Below are 22,939 nucleotides of genomic sequence, written 5' to 3'. Positions count from 1 at the left end.
GTCTAACGGTTAGTGCGATGCTATTACAGCTTGGGGCATCGGTGTTTGGAGTTTAGTTCTGACATCATCTGTAAGGAGTCTGTGCATCCTCTCTGTGATTGCTTGGGTTTCTCCCGGGTGCTCCAGTTTCCTCCCACTGTCCAAAGACATATCAGTTTGTAAGTTAATTTGTCATTGTAAATTGCGCCATGATTAGGTTAGGATTAAATCAGTAGGTTGCCTGTGGCGCAGGTTGAAAGGTCCGAAGGGCCTATATTATACTGTATCTCAAATAAAATAAAATTAACATATTTGGTGTTCCCCTCTTCTGTGTCTTATACTGTTGTTTTTGTATCCGCTACAGGGAACGTGGCTTCTTCAGGGAATTTTGAGTGTGGTCTCGTTCCATTCACCATGGCTCCTGAACAAGAAACGAAAGAGAGCTCAGGTAAAGACAGTGCTTGTATCCACAAATCATTATAGACTGACCTTCCCTTGCCACTGCTACAATTTGGTGCATTATTTTGAAATATTCTGCAGAAGTATTTTATGATGTGACTTCCACTCGAGATGATGCATCAACTCCCTCCTGGTGACACTGCCAGGTGGATTCTAGTGCATGGTGCTCAACAGCCAATCTTGTTGGACTGACGTGCTTTACATAAGCACAGTCAGCTTTGCAAGTCAAAGCTCAGAGTATTGCATTCATTAACGCATTCCCACTGGCTACAACTTTTGTCACTGTGTTTTAGATCTAAGGTATAAACATGTAACCGTGTTGAATCAGACTTTTCCAGCCTTATTGTAAGGCAGGTTTGATATTCAAGAACAGCGGCGTTTCTGTCAATTTGTCCAACTTTCCTAGCATCTCTATGTCCAGTTCTGGTCGCCTCACTACAGGAAGGATGTGGAAGCATTGGAAAGGGTACAGAGGAGATTTACCAGGATGCTGTCTGGTTTAGAGAGTATGCATTATGATCAGAGATTAAGGGAGCTAGGGCTTTACTCTTTGGAGAGAAGGAGGATGAGAGGAGACATGATAGAGGTGTACAAGATAAAAAGAGGAATAGATAGAGTGGATAGCCAGCACCTCTTCCCCAGGGCACCACTGCTCAATACAAGAGGACATGGCTTTAAGGTAAGGGATGGGAAGTTCAAGGGGGATATTAGAGGAAGGTTTTTTACTCAGAGAGTGGTTGGTGCGTGGAATGCACTGCCTGAGTCAGTGGTGGAGGCAGATACACTAGTGAAGTTTAATAGACTACTAGACAGGTATATGGAGGAATTTAAGTTGGGGGGTTATATGGGAGGCAGAGTTTGAGGGTCGACTCAACATTGTGGGCCGAAGGGCCTGTACTGTGCTGTACTATTCTATGTTCTATTTTGTTTTTCTTCTGCAAAGCCAGTAGTAAGCCGTGCTTTCTGTAAGTTCTTTAAATCCTAGTCTGACCCACAGGTGAAAGACAACAGTCATCTTTAATATTTCCTTTTATTTCAGTTAAGCTGCCACAATGGTAAGAAATGATGAAAAAAGTGAATTATTTGTAAACACTTATTAACTTTGAGTTGCGATCATCCTTTGCCTGCTCCCACCTTGGTCGTGAAGCAATCTCTATAATAAATTATGCGGCTCTTTTTATTCTGTTTTATTCATCTTTAGTAAAATTAATTGGTATTTTACCCAGTAGATGAAGTCTGTAATACCCACACCCCGCACTTCCCGTTTCTACCTCCTACCCAAGATCCACAAACCTGCCTGTCCTGGCCGACCTATTGTCTCAGCTTGCTCCTGCCCCACCGAACTCATTTCTGCATACCTCGACACTGTTTTATCACCCCTTGTTCAATCCCTTCCGACCTATGTTCGTGACACTTCTCACGCTCTTAAACTTTTCGATGATTTTAAGTTCCCTGGCCCCCACCGCTTTATTTTCACCATGGATGTCCAGTCCTTATATACTTCCATCCCCCATCAGGAAGGTCTCAAAGCTCTACGCTTCTTTTTGGATTCCAGACCTAATCAGTTCCCCTCTACCACCACTCTGGTCCGTCTAGCGGAATTAGTCCTTACTCTTAATAATTTCTCCTTTGGTTCCTCCCATTTCCTCCAAACTAAAGGTGTAGCTATGGGCACCCGTATGGGTCCTAGCTATGCCTGCCTTTTTGTTGGGTTTGTGGAACAATCTATGTTCCGTGCCTATTCTGGTATCTGTCCCCCACTTTTCCTTCGCTACATCGACGACTGCATTGGCGCTGCTTCCTGCACGCATGCAGAACTCGTTGACTTTATTAACTTTGCCTCCAACTTTCACCCTGCCCTCAAGTTTACCTGGTCCATTTCCGACACCTCCCTCCCCTTTCTAGATCTTTCTGTCTCTGTCTCTGGAGACAGCTTATCCACTGATGTCTACTATAAGCCTACTGACTCTCACAGCTATCTGGACTATTCCTCTTCTCACCCTGTCTCTTGCAAAAACGCCATCCCCTTCTCGCAATTCCTCCGTCTCCGCCGCATCTGCTCTCAGGATGAGGCTTTTCATTCTAGGACGAGGGAGATGTCTTCCTTTTTTAAAGAAAGGGGCTTCCCTTCCTCCACTATCAACTCTGCTCTTAAACGTATCTCCCCCATTTCACGTACATCTGCTCTCACTCCATCCTCCCACCACCCCACTAGGAATAGGGTTCCCCTGGTCCTCACCTACCACCCCACCAGCCTCCGGGTCCAACATATTATTCTCCGTAACTTCCGCCACCTCCAACGGGATCCCACCACTAAGCACATCTTTCCCTCCCCCTCCCCTCTCTCTGCATTCCGCAGGGATCGCTCCCTACACAACTCCCTTGTCCATTCATCCCCCCCATCCCTCCCCACTGATCTCCCTCCTGGCACTTATCCGTGTAAGCGGAACAAGTGCTACACATGCCCTTACACTTCCTCCCTTACCACCATTCAGGGCCCCAAACAGTCCTTCCAGGTGAGGCATCACTTCACCTGTGAGTCGACTGGGGTGATATACTGCGTCCGGTGCTCCCGATGTGGCCTTTTATATATTGGTGAGACCCGACGCAGACTGGGAGACCGCTTTGCTGAACATCTACGCTCTGTCCGCCAGAGAAAGCAGGATCTCCCAGTGGCCACACATTTTAATTCCACATCCCATTCCCATTCTGACATGTCTGTCCACGGCCTCCTCTACTGTGGAGATGAAGCCACACTCAGGTTGGAGGAACAACACCTTATATTCTATCTGGGTAGCCTCCAACCTGATGGCATGAACATCGACTTCTCTAACTTCCGCTAATGCCCCACCTCCCCCTCGTACCCCATCTGTTACTCATTTTTATGCACACATTCTTTCTCTCACTCTCCTTTTTCCCCCTCTGTCCCTCTGAATATACCTCTTGCCCATCCTCTGGGTCACCCCCCCCCAGTCTTTCTTCCCGGACCTCCTGTCCCATGATCCTCTCGTATCCCCTTTTGCCTATCACCTGTCCAACTCTCGGCTCTATCCCTCCCCCTCCTGTCTTCTCCTATCATTTTGGATCTCCCCCTCCCCCTCCAACTTTCAAATCCCTTACTCACTCTTCCTTCAGTTAGTCCTGACAAAGGGTCTCGGCCTGAAACGTCGACTGCACCTCTTCCCATAGATGCTGCTTGGCCTGCTGCGTTCACCAGCAACTTTGATGTATGTTGTTTGAATTTCCAGCATCTGCAGAATTCCTGTTGTTTCTGTAATACCCTGCCAGTTTAAAAAATGTATTCAAATAGAGTCTTGAGATCTATTCAGAGGCTAAGGAAATTACCAGACCAGATCCATTTTAAAATCCTGAGCATGTCACCAAAATCTTATCTGCACCTCAAATAGCCAAACCAGATGTGATTTCCCTATAAGAGATTTAAGGCTTCGGGGCTGATATAATCTTGGGATAACTCAATAACAAAAATACTTATTAGCATTATTATTAGCACTCATTTCAAGAGGACTAGAATATAAAAGCAAGGATGTGGTGTTGAGACTTTATAAAGCACTAGTGAGGCCTCACTTGAAGTATTGTGAGAAGGTTTAGGCCCTTTATCTTAGAAAGGATGTGCTGAAACTGGAGAGGGTTCAAAGGAGGTTCATGAAAATGATTCCAGGATTGAATGGCTTGTGATATAAAGAGTGTGGTGGTTCTGCACCTGTATTCACTAGAATTCAGAAGAATGAGGGGTGAACTCATTGAAACCTATCAAATGGTTGAAAGGCCATGATAGAGTGGATGTGGAGAGGATGTTTCTTATGGTGGGAGTGTCCAAGACCAGAGGATACAGCCTCAGAATAGAGGGGCATCCTTTCAGAACAGGGATGAGGAGGAATTTCTTTAGCCAGAGAGTGGTGAATCTGTGGAATTCTTTGCCACAGGCAGCTGTGCAGCCCAAGTCTTTATGTATATTTAAGGCAGAAGTTGATAGATTCTTGATTGGTCAGTGTATGATGGGATACAGGGAGAAGACAGGAGATTGGGGCTGAGAGGAAAATTGGATCAGCCGTGATGAAATGATGGAGCAGACTCGATGGGCCAAATGGCCTAATTCTGCTCCTATGTCTTATGGTCTTATTAGGAACTGCAGCCCAAGCAGTTGCACAATTACTCAACAATGACAATCATCAACTTCCATTTCCTGTGTTACGTAGAAGTCACAAAAGTAAACTATTTATTGGTGACTTACAAAGCTGGGTTGAGAGATCATAATAATGAAGGCCTGGTCCAAATTGATCTGAAGTATCCAGGATCAGCCCCTCCTATTTATCTTCACTCTGTGAGAACACCAGTTCTCATGATGGGATTAGTATTTGTTCTTCCTAATACTATCAACATCAGAATCAGGTTTATTATTAAATTTGTTGTGTTGCGGCAGCAGTACAGGGCAATACATAAAAATTACTATAAATTATAATAAAAACATATATATTAAAAAAGTTAATAAGTAGTGCAATAATAGTTCATGAGTTCATTGTCCACCCAGAAATCTGATGGCGGAAGAGAAGAAGCTGTTCCTAAAGATGTTGCATGTGTGTTTGTGTGTGTGTGTCTTCAGTCTCCTGTACCTCCTCCCTGATGAGAAGAGGTTATTATATTATTTTTCTTAAATACTACAGAGCTGCCTGGCACAAATAATCTCAATCGTCTATCACCTTTTATAACCTTGCGACATCCCAAGTCAAATTATAGCTAATGAGCTATTTTTGAAGTGTAGTCACCGATTATAATGGAAGAAAACAATAGATTTTTTTTTTGCTAAGGGCATGATTATACGAAGAGGAATACATGGGTCATTTTCAGAGTGGCAAGCAGTGACTAGTGCTGTATAATGAAGGTCAGTGTTTGGGCTTCAAATGTTCTCAATTTGTAATCAATAGTCTGGATGAGGGAACCAAAAGTGATATTTCTGAGTTCGCTGACAACACGAAAGATGAAGGGAAGAGGCTTCAAGACAATTTAGGCAAGTTGTGAGGTGAGGGCCTCTGTCGGTCAGCGTTGACCATGAATGTTGCGTCCTAGATGTCTGTGTACGCAAGCCTGGTTAGTACGATATGGAGAGCAAGCTGTTGCCCGTGTAGCAAAGTCCCCCTCTCCACGCATCTGATGAACCCAAAGGCGTGGCAGAGACCGAAACAGTTTAGTACCAGCAGGGTCGCAGGAGTTGCCAGTCAAGTTGAGTAAGTGAGGAAGGAAACACAGCATGATGAGAGAGAGTAAATTGTGTCTATTTTAATGCAAGTAGCATCAGGAACAAGGATGATGAATTTAGAGCATGGATCAGTACATCAAACTACGACATAGTGGCGATTACAGAGATTTGGCTGTCACAAGGGCAGGACTGGCTGCTGAGTGTTCCAGGGTTTAGATGTTTCCAAAGGGACAGAGAGGGATATAAAAGAGGTGATGGAATACCATTGCTAATCAGAGTTAGTATCACAACTGTAGAAAGAGGGGATGTGGTCGAGGGAAGTTAGAAACAGGAAGGCAGCTGTCACTCTTGTCGGATCTCAGTAATTTTTGATCCCTGAATTCTTTTATTTTAGGAATGAGCGAGACACTTTGATTCATTGATTCTTCACGATTGTTTATTTTAAAGTTTAAACAAAAGTGCAGAGCATTTGAAATTAAATAAGTAGCTGAGAAGCAGAGATTCAATAGAAAAATGGTGCCTTTGAAAAATCTGTCACCTTTTTACCCAAGATTACAGAAATTCTGCAGATAGAGATAAACCAGTGAATAAGCTACACAATTAAAGCAATTATACTACTAGCCTAATGTGCTAATACTTAGCCAATTAAAAATTGAAAAGGTACAAACGTTTGTATATGTAACCTATGGTTGACAAGAGATATGGAACATCTAGTTGAGGAAGAAGGAAACTTACTCAACGTGTAGGAAGTAAGGATCACACAGGGCTCGAGAGAGTTACAAGGTAGCCTAGGAGTTTAAGAAAGGACTTGGGAGAGCTAGAAGAGAAAATGAGGAAGCCTTGGTGAGTAAGATTAAGGAAACTCCCCAAGGTGTCTTACACGTATGTGAAGAACAAAAGGATGACTAATCAGGAGGTAGGACTAATCAGGGATAGGAGAGGAAACATGCGCCTGGAGTCGGAGGAGGTAAGGGAGTTTCTTAATGAGTACTTTGCCTCAGTATTCATCAGTGAAAGGGACCTTGACGAATGTGATGACTGCTGGAGCATGTCGACATTAAGACAAAGGAAGTGCTGGAAATTTTGAAAAATATTAGGATAAGTAAGTCCCTAGGGCTGGACAGGAGAGGCGAAGTAGCCAGATGATCCTTACGTCCTCACTGGCCACAGGAGTAGTAGCAGAAGATCGGAAGGTGGCAAATATTAATCCTTTGTTCAAGAAAGGGAATTGATAACCCTGAGATTTATAGAGCAGTGAGTCTTGCATCAGATGTGGGCAAATCATTGGAGAGGGTTCTTGGAGAGAGGAGTTATGAGCATTTGGAGAAGCATAGTCTGATTAGGAATAGTTCAACATGGCTTTTGTGAAGGGTAGGTCATGCCTCATGAGGTTGATTGAATCCTTTGAGAATGTGACATAGCTCATTGATGAAGGTAGAACAGTGGATGTGGTGTATGTGGATTTTAGTAAGATGTTTGACAAGGATCCCCATTGTAGGCTCATTCAGAAAGTCAGGAGGCATGGGATCCAGGGAAACTTGGCTGCATGAATACAGGATTGGCTTGCAAAAAAGAGCAGAAGGTGGTAGTAGATGGAACGTTTTCTCCCTTGAGGTCTGTGACTAATGGTGTCTGCAGGAATCTGTTCTGGGACCCCTGGTCTTTGTGATTTTCATGAATGACTTGGATGGGGAAGTGGAAGAGGGTGTTAATAAGTTTGCAGACGCACAAAGATTGGTGGTGTTGTGGATAGTGTAAAAGGTTATAGGTTACAACGGGGCATTTGTATGACGCAGAGCTGGGCTGAGTATGGCAAAGTTGTCGTTCAGGTTCCTATTACATCTCTCCCCTTCACTCCACCCCTGCCCTCAGGTTGGGAAATACTTTGCTGGTGGTGGTGCGGTCCTGAAAAACAAATGGAATTTTAAAAATAATTCGGGGTGCATCTATCTGGACCAGGTGCTTCATTCATTCTGACTGACTATTTCTAGTAGCTTCTCTATGAGCTTTTAGCCTATCCAGAATCTTTCTTTGCTAAAGCTCCAGCAATATTTTAGTCCTTTGTGAAGACTATGACATACTTGGTTTGTACCTTCTCCATGTCCTCAGTCTGCTTTGGTAACTGATCAGGCCCACCTTTGCTTTTGCCATTCCCTTGTTGTCTGTGGGATAGTTTAGGATTTACTGCCAGTCATTTTTTATGCTCCCCTTGCTTTTATTTTCTTTTAGTTCTCCTCTGAACTTTCTGTAATCAGCCTGTTTCTCACTTGTGTTAGTAGCATTTTCATTTTCTGCTCTGTTTTGCCCTCTACCTTTTTTGATCATCCTTTGGAGCCCCGGCTTTAATTTTCCCACTCTCCTCTCTCATGCAAATACAACAAAACTTTAGCTGAAACATCTCAAATTTAAAACCATTGCATTGTTTAATTATGGTTTTGCCTATGGATTCAACCAAATAAAATTTGCAGACTGACTGAAATGACTTCATCTTGCCTACTTTTAATGAGAAAGCATGCCATACAATTTTTTGTGTAGATGTATTTCTCTTTACTGTGACATCACTTCACACTCTGAGATTGGCAGTACAGTGGCTGTGGTTCTTTTTCACCATCTGAGGGATCGATGTTTCAGTGATAAGGCCAGCATTATTACCCGCCCCTAGACTCTCTTGACAAGATGTTGGGTGAGCTGCTCTTTCAACCTGGACAGTCCCTCTTGCTAAGGTACTCGTGTAGAGGTGTTGATTGGGGAGTTACGGGATTTAGACCCAGTCACGATAAAGACATTAAAATATACACTTGATAGCCACTTTATTAGGTACACTTGTACATCTTCTCATTAATGCAAATATCTAATCAGCCAATCACGTGGCAGCAACTCAATGCATAAAAGCATGCAGATATGGTCAAGAAGTTCAGTTTTTTAAACCAAACATCACAATTTGGAAGAAATGTGATCTAAGTGACTTTGGCCATGAATGATTGTTGGAGCCAGATGAGGTGGTTTGAGTACCTCAGAAACTGCTGATCTCCTGGAATTTTTACACACAACATTCTCTAGAGTTTACAGAGATTGGTGCGTAAAACAAAAATCATCCAGTTGAGTGGCAGTTCTGTGGGCAAAAATGCCTTGTTAATGAGAGAGGTCAGAGGAGAATGGCCAGACTGGTTCAAGCTGACAGGAAGGTGACAGTAACTCAAATAACCACACATTACAACAATAGTGTGCAGAAGAGCATCTCTGGATTGAACCTTAAAGTGGATGGGTTACAACAGCAAAGGACCACAAACATGCACTCAATGGCCAGTTTATTATGTACCTCCTGAATGCTGTTGTGTTTTTCCAAGTCAGGATGGTATGTAACAGTGGTGTTACAGTGCTGTGCAGATGCCATCTTTGTCTTTTTTGGTGGAAAAGCCCATTAGTCTGGGAGATTCTAGTAGTGTAGCCAAGGCAAGTAACTGCAGTGCTTTGTAGATGGTATGCTCTGCAGCTGGTGATGAGGGAAGTGTTCAGGGTGATGGATCTGGTGCCAGTCAAGTGGACTGCTTTGTTCTGGGTAGGTTGGAGCTGCTTGAGAGTCTTTGAAGCTGTACTCGTGTAGCCAAGTGAAAGGTGCTCCATAACACACGTTCCCTGTACCTTGTAGATGATGGAAAAGTTTTGGGGCGCCCTCTCACTGACTCCTCACCTAGAGGATGAACCCAGTCCCCACTGTGAATCCAAGTTTTTCATTGGATATGATTAGTCTAGAGAGGGTGCAGAAAAGATTATCAGGAACATTGCCTGGACTAGAGGGCTTGAGGGTTCGAGACTGGATAGGCTTGGGTCTGTTTTCCCTGGAGCGAGGGAGGCTGAGGGGTGACCTTATAGATGTTTATAAAATTGGAGATAGGATTGATTGTCCTGGTCTTTTTCTCAGGGTTGGAACATCTAAATTTGGAGTGCAGAAGTTTAAAGTGAGAGGTGAAAGATTTCATGGGGACATGGGTAAGTTTTTCACACACAGTGGGAATATGGAAAGAGCTACCAGAGGAAGTAGTAGAGGTAGGCACAGTAACAGCATTTTAAGACATTATGGCAGGTACATGGGTAGGAAAGGTTAAAAGGCAAATGGGCCAATTGCAGACAAGTGGGAATCAGCATAGATAAGTTTCTTAGCTGGCATAGACCCGAAGGTCTGTTTGTGTGCTGTATAACACTGTGAATCTACAGTGGGTTACCTCCATATCCTCTTACTAGGCCATTTGAAACCTTTACATAACCAAGACCACTTTACCCACACAGCTTGTATTTGTCCTTATCCCAGCCTAACTCCATTATGCTTTTGTTTCCTCAGCCCTCTTCAAGCACTTACATATTCAAAACCCTGGCCGATGTCCTGCTGAGTTGGCATCACTGCCTTGCCTGTCTGCAGTGACTTTTTCACAGGCCAAAGTTCAAAGTACATATATGCCACCATATACAACCCTGAGCTCCATTTTCTTGCTGGCATTTACAGTAAATACAAAGAAACACAATAGGATCAATGATAGGATACAGAGAAGGTTTACTAGAATGTTACCTGGGTTTCATCACCTAAGTTACAGAGAAAGGTTGAACAAGTTGGGTCTCTATTCTTTGGAGCGTAGAAGGTTGAGGGGGGACTTGATAGAGGTATTTAAAATTATGAGAGGATAGATAGAGTTGACGTGGATAGGCTTTTTCCATTGAGAGTAGGGGAGATTCAAACAAGAGGACGTGAGTTGAGAGTTAAAGGGCAAAAGTTTAGGGGTAACATGAGGGGGAACTCCTTTACTCAGAGAGTGGTAGCTGTGTGGAACGAGCTTCCAGCAGAAGTGGTTGAGGCAGGTTCGATGTTGTTGTTTAAAGTTAAACTGGACAGCTATATGGACAGGAGAGGAATGGAGGGTTATGGGCTGAGTGCAGGTCGGTGGGACTGGGATAGGGTAAGAGTTCGGCACGGGCTAGAAGGGCCGAGATGGCCTGTTTCCGTGCTGTAATTGTTATATGGTTATAAAAACTACACATAAGCAGAGATGGACATCCAATGTGCAAAAGAAGACAAACTGTTCAAATAAACAAAAACAAATAACAGCAACAGTAAATAAATATTAAAGGATTTGAGAACGCCAGTTGTAGAGTCCTTGAAAGTGAATCCACAGGTTGTGGAATCAGTTCAGTGCTGAGCTGAGTTTTTTCCATAAGCACAAAAAAAAATCCCATTCTTCACATTCGTACAAGGCCTCATTCCACACAAGCTTTGTAACTTCTTTAAGTCTTGTAACCATGCTGTATCATACCAAATCCAGCCACCACCTAGGCTGCACAGTTAGGTCAGCTCCTTCACTGGTTCTCTTTTGGCATTCTCTGCATCATACGAATTAACCTTTTCAAAGCCAGCTTTTTATCCCCTTGCCTTTAGACATTCCATGGACTCCCTCTTGCTATTTTTATTCCTTTTTATTTTCCTGCCTATAAATAGAAGACACTCCATAAGTACATGTTGTATCATTCCTGAATATAGGGAAGAGACCATTATCTTTATCTGGTCTTTCAGCCAAAAGGAACCACTGGTTTTTAGATCAAAAAGTGGTTTACGCAATGGAATTGTCGACCTGACTCATTTTGTTCAACTTACCCAGTCCTTATGACTGTACTAATTCTCCCTCTTCTGCTGGTGTATGCAAAACTCACCTCCTTCACTGGCTTGTATCGCACCTAAAGCTGGATCTTCAGAGCTTGTAGATAGCCTCTCAACTGTCCTGGAAAATTCACAATCTGAACTCTAGTTGTAATGGAAGCAAAAATTCTGGGTGCAACAGGTTTCCTTCCATTTGAGAACATTATAATTTTTTTTTCAAGTGTTATATTATTTGGTTGCCTTTTACAGGCACTACAGTCCATTGGTTAACAGTAATTTATCCCTACCAAATGCATACAACACAATCCTGAAATAACCCCCTCTATTACCTCGGCATTGTATACATTTCAAATTACTCTTTATAATGCTGCTTACATTGCAAATGGTGGTTGTCCATCATGTCCGCCGATGACAGGAAACCTGTGTGGGAGAGTTTTGAAAGTGGAAAAGCCTTTGCACTGGGTTATTTCTACTCTCTCGACCTCAGAAGTCAGGGTCCAGTGGTATGAGCCAGCATCACAAACTGAGGTCTTCCTTGATCGCAGTGGATGACCATGATGTCTTTTTGTCCTCGTCATGGAGCGTTGCAGTACCATCTTCCTAGCCATTGGATCTCACTGTAGGTCTCATCCGCCCAGTCCGCCAGAGCTGGCTTTGCATGCTAGGGCAGGCACGTCCCAATCTGACCAGGGTATGAGGCTGCTGGCTACCCTCACCTGACTTAGCCCGCCTGTCGAAGTGGTGCACTGGACTGTGGCTGCTGTTACATGCAAGCAGCTACTTGGAGCCACACATTGTAAATACATACTGGTGTTTATGCACATTTTATTCCACATCCATACTTTAACCTCTAAGTTTATTTTATATAATTCGTTATTTTTCAAGTTGTTGAATGTTAGAGTCATAGAGAAATACAGCACAGAAACAGACTCGGCCCATCTAGTCTCCCAATGACCTGCACCAGGACCATAGCCCTCCATATCCCTGCTATCCATGTACCTATTCAAACTTCTCTTAAATGTTAAAATCGAGCTCGTGTGGAATTCTTGTGCTGGCAGCTTGTTCCACATACTCGTGACTCTCATGTTCCCCTTAAACTTTTCACCTTTCACCCTTAAGCCATGACCTCTGGTTGTAGTCCCATCAAACCTCTGGGAAAAGCCTGCTTGCATTTACCCTGTCTATGCTCCTCATAATTTTGTGTTCCTCTATGAAATCTCTCAATCTTCTACATTCTAAAGAATACTGTCCTAACCTTTCAATCTTTCCTTATAACTCAGGACCTCCAGACCTGGCAATTTCCTTGTAAATTTTCTCTGCACTCTTTCAATCTTATTGACATCTTTTCTGTAGGTAAGTAACCAGAACTGCACACAGTACTCCAAATAGGCATCACCATTGTCTTATACAACTTCAACATAGCATCTCCTAACAACTCCTGTACTCAGTACATTGATTTCTGAAGGCCAATGTGCCAAAAGCTTTCTTTACGACTGTATCGCGGGAGGAGATGGCAGCGTGCCGTGTGTACGCAGCTCTCCGGTGAAAAATGATGTCGTATCTGTTGAATAGGGTCTGTGGGCAATTCTGATTTGATGGAGAATGGACGTGAAAGCACAGAGGAACATTTGGAGAAATTTCTGAAACGCCTGTCCGCTGCTGTCATTACTGTGTGGTCGGGAATCTTTCAGAGGGTAGGCCTCAAAATCCCCGGCCTTGCCTGCTTTTGGCGACCAAGAAGGAGGTCGAATCGCTCGGACAGAGATGGCGCTCAGTACTCAGTGTCAGAGAGCTGATCAGAGCTCGAAGTTTTCGGATGACTCAGAGTCGGATTGTGGTCGGCATGGCAGGGAGAGTTTTTCTTCCTTCTCCCGTCTGCGTGAGATGTGGGACATTTGAGAAACTTTGAACTTTACTGTGCTCATGGACTTCTTCATCAAGTTATGGTATTGTTACACTATTTGTAACTATATGTATAATTATGTGGTTTTGTCAGTTTTTTCAGTCTTGGTTTGTCCTGTTTTTGTGATATCACACCGGAGGAAATAATGTATTATTTCTTAATGCATGCATTACTAAATGACAATAAAAGGGGACTACGTGTCTTCATAATCTAAATATCTACCTGTGACCCCACTTTCAATGAATTATTGACCTGTATTCCTCGATCCCTTTGTTCTACCACACTCCTCAGTGCTCTACCGTTCACTGTGTAAAACCTACCCTGGTTGGTCCTACCGAAGTACAAAACCTCACACTTGTCTGCATTAAATTTCATCTGCCATTTTTCAGCCCATTTTTCCAGCTGGTCCAGATCCCATTGCAAGCAATGATAGCCTTCCTCACTGTCCACTACACCCACTATCTTGGTGTCATCTGCAAGTTTGCTGATCCAGTTAACCACATTATCATCCAGATCATTAATATAGATGACAAACAACAATGGCCCCAGCTCCAGTCCCTGCGGTACACCACTAGTCACAGGCTTCCAGTCAGAGAGGCTACTGCCGCTCTCTGGCTTCTCCCACAAAGCCAACGTCTAATCCAATTCACTACCTTATCCTGAATACTGAGCGACTGAACCTTCCTGACCTGCGTCCCATGTGGGACCTTGTCAAATGCCTTATTAAGTCCATGTAGACAGCATCCAACTTCTTGACCTCATCCACTTTCCTGGTAACCTCCTCGAAAAACTCTACAAGATTGGTTAGACATGACATATGATGCACAAAGCTATCCTGCCTATCCTTAATCAGTCCATGTCTATCCAAATACTTGTATATCCAGTCCCTTAGAAAACCTTCCAATAACTTTCCCACAACTGATGTCAGACTCATCGGCTTTTGATTTCCTGGTTTCTGTTTATAGCCTTTTTTTTAAACAGTGGAACAACAGTGGCTGTCCTCCAATACTCAGGTACCTCCCCTGTCACTAAGAATTATTTAAATATCTCCGCTGGGCCTTGGCAATTTCTGCACTTGCTTCCTGTAGGATCCATGTGAACACCTTATCAGGCCCTGAGGATTTATCCACCCCAATTTGACTCAGGGTAGCAAATACCTCTTCCTTTGTAATTTGTACAGGGTCCATGAAGTTGATACTGCTTTACCTCTGTTTTATAGATTCTGTATCCATCTCCTAACCTGTTGTTTGTTGTTGTATGTTGCACTAACACAGTAGATTTCTAATACCTGTAAATGTACACTTATGGCCACTTTATTTGGTACCTCTGAGTGTATGTTCATGCTCTGCTGCTGCAGCCGATCCATTTCAAGGTTTGATGTGTTGTATGTTCGGAGATGGTTTTGTGCACACCCCTGTTGTAATGTGTGGTTATTTGAATTGCTGTCCCCAGGGATCTGTACCAGGACCTCTGTTCTTCAGTGTTTCAATAGTTCATTTAATATCAGCGAATGTATACAATATGCATCATGCAGTCCTCACTCTCTGCAGACGTCCTCGAAACAGATGGAAAAAACCCCAAAGAATGAATGACAGAAAAAAAAACGTAACAACCCCAAAGTCCCCTACCCCCTGCCACGCACAAACAGCAGCAAGCAGCATCAAACCTCCCCTCACTTATTCTCACATTATGCATCAGCATTCCCACCACCTGCCATGCCAAGAGATCATAGGCTACACTCCACCAAAAACTAACCGTTCACTCTAACATTTCAACATCCCATGTGCTCTCTCTTGCTTACAAGGGAGAGATGGATATCACTCCTTTCAAGGCGAGAGGGAAGACAACAGTGGCTATTTTGATGTTACAGTCAGTCTGAAGCGTTGTCTTTTATTTTGAGTTCCCTGACTTGAGCATTGGCAGCAAACGAGAGCGAGAGATATATCCATCCCGAGTGGCAAGCCCTCCAACAGCCGCTCTTGCTGACTTTGATGTTCCAGCTCCCACTGCGCTTCAGTTCATGACACCGGTGAGAATTCATGTCCACAGGGCCGCACAAGCCCCGAAGTCAGCCCAAACCTGGACATACCGAAACGCGGCCGATCAATGAGCTCCAAGAATGGGAACGCACTGCTGTGCAGAGCCACTGTTTGAGTACTGCTGTCGATCAAAGATCCTGACAGGACTCCAGCCACCATGAAAAGGAAAATAGACTCATTAGATTAGGAAGAATTTAACTGTTTTGCTGATGAGCTGGCCAGAGGTGACCCTCTGGCGCCATCTTTGGCTCCGCCCAAGCAGCCGGCCGGGGCATCGAAGGAGCCGACGGACAAGTTGGAGAAGGAGGAGCTCATGGACATTGGAGAATGAGGACCCAGTGCTTGGGCTGGCGAAGGAAAAGAGGGCAGTGCTTACTTCCACCAAGTGAACACCAGAAGGGAGCACCGAGCAAGTACTAGAGGGAAGCACCAGCGGAGGGACAAGCCCCCAACATAGTACAAAATCCAGCAGCTCTGGCATCTCCTTCCCTGGCACCCGCAACAGATGACTCCAAGGCAAGGGCCTTGTCCGAGCAACAACCAATGAGGCTCTTCTGCCAGTGAACCATACTTGCAGAATTCCACGTTACCAATGTCCAACAGGGTCTTGTGATCACAATAAAAATGTAAAAGACTATCATCGCACCTCTTTTTGGACTGCGTGCCTCCTGGGCACAATGGTACACAACAGGGCCAGGTGACTACACAGCAATGATACGCAATAAGTCCAGCTTCGTTGCTACTGAGCAACTCACTGATGGGACAGTCCTGCAGTACTTGATGTTCTTCGTATCCAGCAGTGACTTGCACTCGTAAAAGAGACGTACAAGATGAACAAGTGCACCCTTGATTGGACTTGGAGTGGGCGCTGCATCCGAGCACACTGCTATCATATTGGTTCCTTGAAGCACTCCCTTGCACTTCCACTAAGTCACCTATTAACTCCCAACCCCCTTATATACCTTTCTCACATGCACCCCATCCTCAAATCCCATCTATTTCCGTGATATCCCCACTTCTTCAACCCTTACCTAATCTACTTTGCCCTGCAGCATCTTAACACAGCTACACTCTGAGATATCTGTTCACACGTCCTCGGACTAGGGCAGGGTGCGGCAGAGGAGGGACTGGCAACTCAATCAATATCCATTTCCAAATCTTATTAGCCTGCGGTATTATGTATAAAACTAACGATGAAAATTTACAAAGTTTGTTCCCTTTGCACAAGCCTTGTCCATCCTCTGAGTCTGATGTTAGCCTCAACTGTTAAATAATAGCAGTGGATCACTTTGTCATTGTCAATAAAATGGCTAAGTATGAGACAAAAACATCCTGTATGAGCACATCTCCACTTATGACATGGGAAAAGGGAGATTGTGTTATAGAAAGTTGTGCTACCGATGGTTTTCTAGGAACACAATCCCTCCATAGCCTGGGAATCACCTGTAATGTACAAGTTTAATTGCGGCATGTACCTCACATTTTTCATGCACTTACTCTGAAGTGCAGTTTGGGATCGTGGGACCACTTTGCTAAGTCCATCCTTGGAGTAATATGGGAAAGTTTCAATTGTAGAAAGTAGGGTTAATTACCCAGTCTTTTTCTATCCTGAGAGAGGGTGGGACAAGAAGTTCATTTATTTATTTTAGAGATGCATCATGGTAACAGGCCCTTTCGACCCAACAAACCCACACTGTGATTACACCTATGCGACCAATTAACCTACTAACTTGCGCATTTTGGAATATGGGAGCAAACTGGAGCACCCAGAGAAAACCCACACAATCACAGGGCGAATGTACGGACTCCTTACAGACAGCAGCAGGAATTGAAGTCTGCTCACTGGTGCTGTAATCGAGTTAGGCTAACGTCTAAGCTGCCGTGCCACCCCATATCCTCTCATACTATGAGAATGGGCAGTACAGTAACTGTGGTTTATATTCACTTACACTGAACAACAAAGATTTTACTTCCTGAATACTGTTGAGTGTATCTTACGGATCTTGGGCTGCTGATCATGAAAATCACCATGAAATATCCTCATCACACACCTTTTTTTGAAATTGCCTATATTTGTTATTTCAATCCATAATAAAATCAGAATAACTGATGCCAAGATTAAGGAAGGCATTTTTGTTGGTCCACAAACCAGGCAGGTCATCAATGACAGGTAATTCAAAGAACTTCTAGTGGGACCAGAGAAAATCACATGGAAAGCATTCAAGGATGTAGTTGAAAATTTTCTTGGCAACCACAGAGCACCAAACTACGTGCAGTTGGTTGACAACATGCTTCAAGCATACAAAACCATGAAGTGCAATGTGTCAGTAAAGATTCATTTTCTGCATTCCTACTTAGACTTCTTCCCTGCAAATCTTGGTGCTGTCAGTGACGAACATGGTGAACGTTTTCACCATGACATTGCGGTCATGGAGAAACAGTATCAGGGCAACTGGAATTCATCAATGCTGGCTGATTATTGTTGGACACTTAAACAAGAAGACTGAGACATTGAGTACAAATGAAAATCATCAACAACACATTTTAGCTTAGTTGAGCTATTGCAAAGTTAGTTTCTTGTTTCTCCAAAGTCCTACGCGATACAAGTTGTATGAAATTATACTTGAGTTCAGCTTCAAGCGGTCTATCAGAAACAAATAAAAAATGCTGTGGAAGCAGCACTTCCGACAAAAATTATTATCCAGTGTTATTTGGGAGTCTGTGTGTCACTGTATTATTGCCTGACCCCAGTCTCCCTTGAGAAGATGTTGGTAAGCTGCTGTTCAAACTGTGACAGTGTTTATTGAAGTAAATGTGCAGTGGTGTTAGGTAAGGAGTTCTTGGATTTAGACCCAGTGACAGTTAAGAAATGGCAATATATTTCCAAGTCAGGATAGTGTTTAACAGAGGGTGACTTGCATGCTATTCCCCTGGTGGTGGTAGTTGTGGGTTTGAGAAGTGCTTTTACTGCAGCTATACTGTGTTGTGGATGGTACACATTGCAGTCACTATGCACCAGTGGTGGGGTCATAAATGTTTAAAGTGGTGACGACTGATTTGTCCTGGATATGTTGAGACCTTGAGAGCTGCTGGAGCTGTAGTTGTTTGGGCAAGTCTTCCATCACACTCCTGATTAGTGCATTGTAGGTGAAAGACTATAGGTGTCAGAAGGTGAGTCGCTCACCACGGGATGGACTTGCCTCTTCCCTGCTCTCAAGGCCGCAGCATTAATAGGAAATAGCAAAATAGGAAAACAGATTATTATCTGAATGGTGGCTGATTAGGAAAAGGGGAGGTGCAACGAGACCTGGGTGTCATTATACACCAGTCATTGAAAGTGGGCATGCAGGTACAGCAGGCGGTGAAAAAGGCGAACGGTATGCTGGCATTTATAGCGAGAGGATTCGAGTACAGGAGCAGGGAGGTACTACTGCAGTTGTACAAGGCCTTGGTGAGACCACACCTGGAGTATTGTGTGCAGTTTTGGTCCCCTAATCTGAGGAAAGACATCTTTGCCATAGAGGGAGTACAAAGAAGGTTCACCAGATTGATTCCTGGGATGGCAGGTCTTTCATATGAAGAAAGACTGGATGAACTGGGCTTGTACTCGTTGGAATTTAGAAGATTGAGGGGGGATCTGATTGAAACGTATAAGATCCTAAAGGGATTGGACAGGCTAGATGCGGGAAGATTGTTCCCAATGTTGGGGAGGTCCAGAACGAGGGGTCACAGTTTGAGGATAGAGGGGAAGCCTTTTAGGACCGAGATTAGGAAAAACTTCTTCACACAGAGAGTGGTGAATCTGTGGAATTCTCTGCCACAGCAAACTGTTGAGGCCAGTTCATTAGCTATGTTTAAAAGGAAGTTAGATATGGCCCTTGTGGCTACAGGGGTCAGGGGGTATGGAGGGAAGGCTGGGTTCTGAGTTGGATGATCAGCCATGATCATAATAAATGGCGGTGCAGGCTCGAAGGGCCGAATGGCCTACTCCTGCACCTATTTTCTATGTTTCTATGTTTCTATTTATACGGAATGAGCAACGCACACAGAATGCTGGCGGAGCTCAGCAGGAGATGAACAAAGAGCCAGTGTTCTGGGCTGAAATCTGATAAAGGGTCTCAGCCCGCAATGTCTGACCTGCTGAGTTCCTGCAGCATTTTGTATGTGTTACTTTGGATTTTGAGCAGAATCTCTTGTTTGTTATTTACATAGCAGGTTGAGTTTCTAGCCAATGATTGCCCTGTTTTTTTTTCTCCGTCCTAGCACAGAACATCATACTTTATACTTTATACTTTATTGTCGCCAAACAATTGATACTAGAACGTACAATCATCACAGCGAGATTTGATTCTGCGCTTCCCACTCCCTGGTTGAGAAATATTAAATATTAAAAATAGTAAAAATTAGTAAATATAAAAATTTAAATTTAAATTATTAATCATGAATAGAAAATAGAAAAATGGAAAGTAAGGTAGTGCAAAAAACTGAGAGGCAGGTCCGGATATTTGAAGGGTACAGCCCAGATCCAGGTACGTTGATGAGGGACAGTATAATAGTTACGCTGTTGGATATCGAAGGGAGATGGTTAGATTGTCTGTAGTGGATATTGCGTAGCACTCCTGTGATGTGATTGCTGCTTGCCACAAGTCAGCCTAAGCTGCTTAAATCTTGCTGCATGCAGGTGTGAAGTAAATTGAATAATTTGCAGGGAAAATTTACAAGGATGTTGCTAGGACTTGAGGACCTGAGTTACGGGTTAGGACTTTATTCCCTAGAGCATAGAAGAATGAGGGAGATTTGTTGAAGGGATACAAAATTATGAGGGGTATAGATAGGGTAAACGCAAGCAGGCTTTTTCCATTGAGGTTGGGTGATACTGGAACTATAGGTCGTGGGTTAAAGTTGAAAGGTGAAATATTTAAGGGGAAAATGAGGGGGAATTTCTTCACTTGGAGAGCGATGAGAGTGTGGAATGAGCTGCCAGTGCAAGTGGTGGATGTGATTTTGTTTACAACGTTTAAGAGAAGTTTGGATAGATACATGAATGGCAGAGGTATGGAGGGCTATGGTCTAGGTGCAGGTCGATGGGACTAGGCAGATTAATAGTTTGGCACAGACTAGATGGATTGAAGGGCCTGTTTCTGTGCTGTAGTGTTTTATGATAGTGTATAGCTTTCTATGATATTGGAAGCACTTTTCTCTTTGGCATTTTAGTTCTGGGCCCCACCCTCATTCATGATAGCAGACATGCCACCTCTCCCGGAAGTTCTGGGAGTCTCCCGCATATTGATAGCGGCTCCCTGATGCCCGGAAATTATATACAATATCCCAGAAATCGATTTTTTTTTTGAGAGGCAGAGCGAGAGCGAGCATCCTGATAGGTCTACTTAGCACGAAGAGAGACCAATCAGTTTTTTCTGTGGGCGGGCTTTACAGTTGACCTTAAAAATAATGACAGTGTTGCTTACTACACTGTTTGCAACAGTGACTTTTCTATTGCCCATGGTGGGTTAAAATGTAAAAGACATGTTGAGGTGAGTTTAACAGGTGTCATTCATTCATTAGCATTGCTAACGTTATTTAAACTAGCTGGCTAGCTGCTAAGGAGCTATGCTATTGATGTCCTACATGATAAGGCCAAACTCCCTGTAGACTTGCTTAAAGTTGTAATAGAATAAACATGATAATATAATATAAGTACATATTTTAATGTCACATTTTCTGCATATACCCAACTTGGTTTACAGATTAGACAAAATCACTAAACAAAATATGACATACACCCTTGGAGGTCGACCGGGGGGGGGGGTGCGCGGGAGGCACGGTATATGGGGGTGCTACCTCCCTGAAATGAGTTTTTGCAGGGTGGGATGTCTGTGATAGTGTATTTATTCAATCATCTAATTGGATAGGCATTGGAATCTGAAACATTGAATGAGGTAATGGAACCATTTTCAAGTGCCATAACTATAGTGCTAGACAAGCAGTCCGGTAAGTTGAAAGGACAATGATGAGTGCTGGCTCAGTCACTGTCTTTCTCTTTTCAGAAACACAGCTGGAACCCAATGGCGAGAATAGTGTTTACATGAGGTACAGCACCATCACTCCTCCAGCATCTCCTGATCAAATGGACGCAAATTCACAAACCTATTTGGACGAAAAGATTCCAATTCCTGATGAAAGTTCGGTAAGCATTTTCTTGTTTCCTGGAGCTAATTTTCCACTACCTTGTCATTTCCTTCCTTGTGTTCCAAACTCACTTTAATGATGGTTGTGCTCTAATTTGGGGAACCTGGATTTGCTGGGCATTTCCATAGACACTTGAAGCACTTGAGTCATGAAGCACAAAAATGGCCCCTTCAGTCCACCCTGCCCATGCTGACCATCAAGTGCCCATCTGGACTAATCCCATTTATCAGCGCCTTGTATGTCTTGGTGATCACTATTGAAGGTAAGTCATGTCTAATTAACCTGTTAGCTTCTTTAAATGTAACAATAGAAGATTAATTGGAGAAATGTGATTGGTGTTTTTGTGTACTTTCAAAAAGTATTGCTCTTAGCAGTAAATCCTCACCACAGCTTTTCTCTAATGCATATTACTGGTTTAATGCTGGCTGTACATGGCACAATTTCCAAATCTGCAAGAGATGCACAACTTGGAAGAGTACTGGGCTATGAAGAGGATATGAGTGACAAAAAAAATAGGCTGAATAGGCAGACAGGTCAATGAAATTTAGTGCTGAGAAATGTATATCACATTTTAAAAGGAAGAATAAGAAGCAACAATATAAGCCAAGAGGTTCAATCCTAAAAGGGATATAAGAACAGAGAGTGTATATGCAGATTTTATTGATAGTGATAGTGTGTTTTAATAAAATGCTTGAAGTGTATGGGATCCTGGACTTCATAAATAGAGATATAAAGTACTTGCAAGGAAATCACAAAGAATCTTCATAAAATAATGGTTTGGACATCACTGAAGTATTACCTGGTTCTGGGCCACACTAGAAGGGATATTGAGACTTTGGAGAGGGTGTGGAAGGGATTTACAAAAATGATTCCAGGGACCAGGGAGTTTAGTTCAATCAATAGACGGGAGAAGCTGGGGTTCTCATCTTTGGAACAGAGGAAGTTATGCGGGGATCTGAGAAAAGTATTTAAAATCATGTTAGAGTTAATAAAAACATTGGCGGTGGGTCAGCAACTCAAGGACATAGAATGATGGTGGTTGGATAAGGAGCCAACAGTGACACGAGGATTTTGTTTAAAATACAGGGAGAGGTGAGGGCCTGCAATGCATTGTGAGGAGGTGGTAGTGGTGGCAGAGTCAACTGTTGTATTCAAAAGCGAGCTGATAAATATCTGAAAGGAAAGGATTTGCAGGGCTGTGAGGAGAGGATGGGGAAATGGGATTAACTCAATTATTCTTACTTAGACCAAGTATGGACTCATTTAGCTAAGTTTTTTTTATATATGTTGTAATCATCCTGTGATTGTAATATGGTCGGGAGATTTTCCCTGGAATCCAAATCCTGCTTGTGGTTATCAATAAAGCACGGACACTGGAAGGTCACTGAAGAAAGAGCTATGAGAGATGTGCGTATGTATCTCCCATAACCCAAAGGTTTAAGAGTAATTGTGGCACAGACTAGGGATTTTAACAGGGACTTTGCTAGTTTGTGTAGTTGTTTCTATGTGGG

The 22,939-nt window shown here is 43.3% G+C and overlaps 1 protein-coding gene across 5 annotated transcripts in view; it reads left to right on the top strand.

The window, feature by feature from the left end:
- Nucleotides 1–22,939, top strand: part of slc11a2 (solute carrier family 11 member 2) — a 120,403-nt gene that overhangs the window by 35,874 nt on the left and 61,590 nt on the right. For 4 of the 5 annotated variants that reach the window (XM_063037093.1, XM_063037092.1, XM_063037094.1 and 1 more), the window contains exons 2-3: nucleotides 344–427; nucleotides 21,287–21,426. In XM_063037093.1, the coding sequence (XP_062893163.1) occupies nucleotides 394–427; nucleotides 21,287–21,426 (174 nt within the window). In that variant the 5' untranslated portion in view covers nucleotides 344–393. Of the gene's footprint in view, nucleotides 1–343; nucleotides 428–9,575; nucleotides 9,644–21,286; nucleotides 21,427–22,939 lie in introns of those variants that run through there. The other variant, XM_063037096.1, reaches the window with a different exon arrangement.

Source organism: Mobula hypostoma, chromosome X1, assembly GCF_963921235.1.
Source record: "Mobula hypostoma chromosome X1, sMobHyp1.1, whole genome shotgun sequence".
Classification (NCBI taxonomy): Eukaryota; Metazoa; Chordata; class Chondrichthyes; order Myliobatiformes; family Myliobatidae; genus Mobula; species Mobula hypostoma.
Note: the sequence above shows the minus strand (reverse complement) of the source record. Positions and strands in the feature narration are given on the sequence as shown.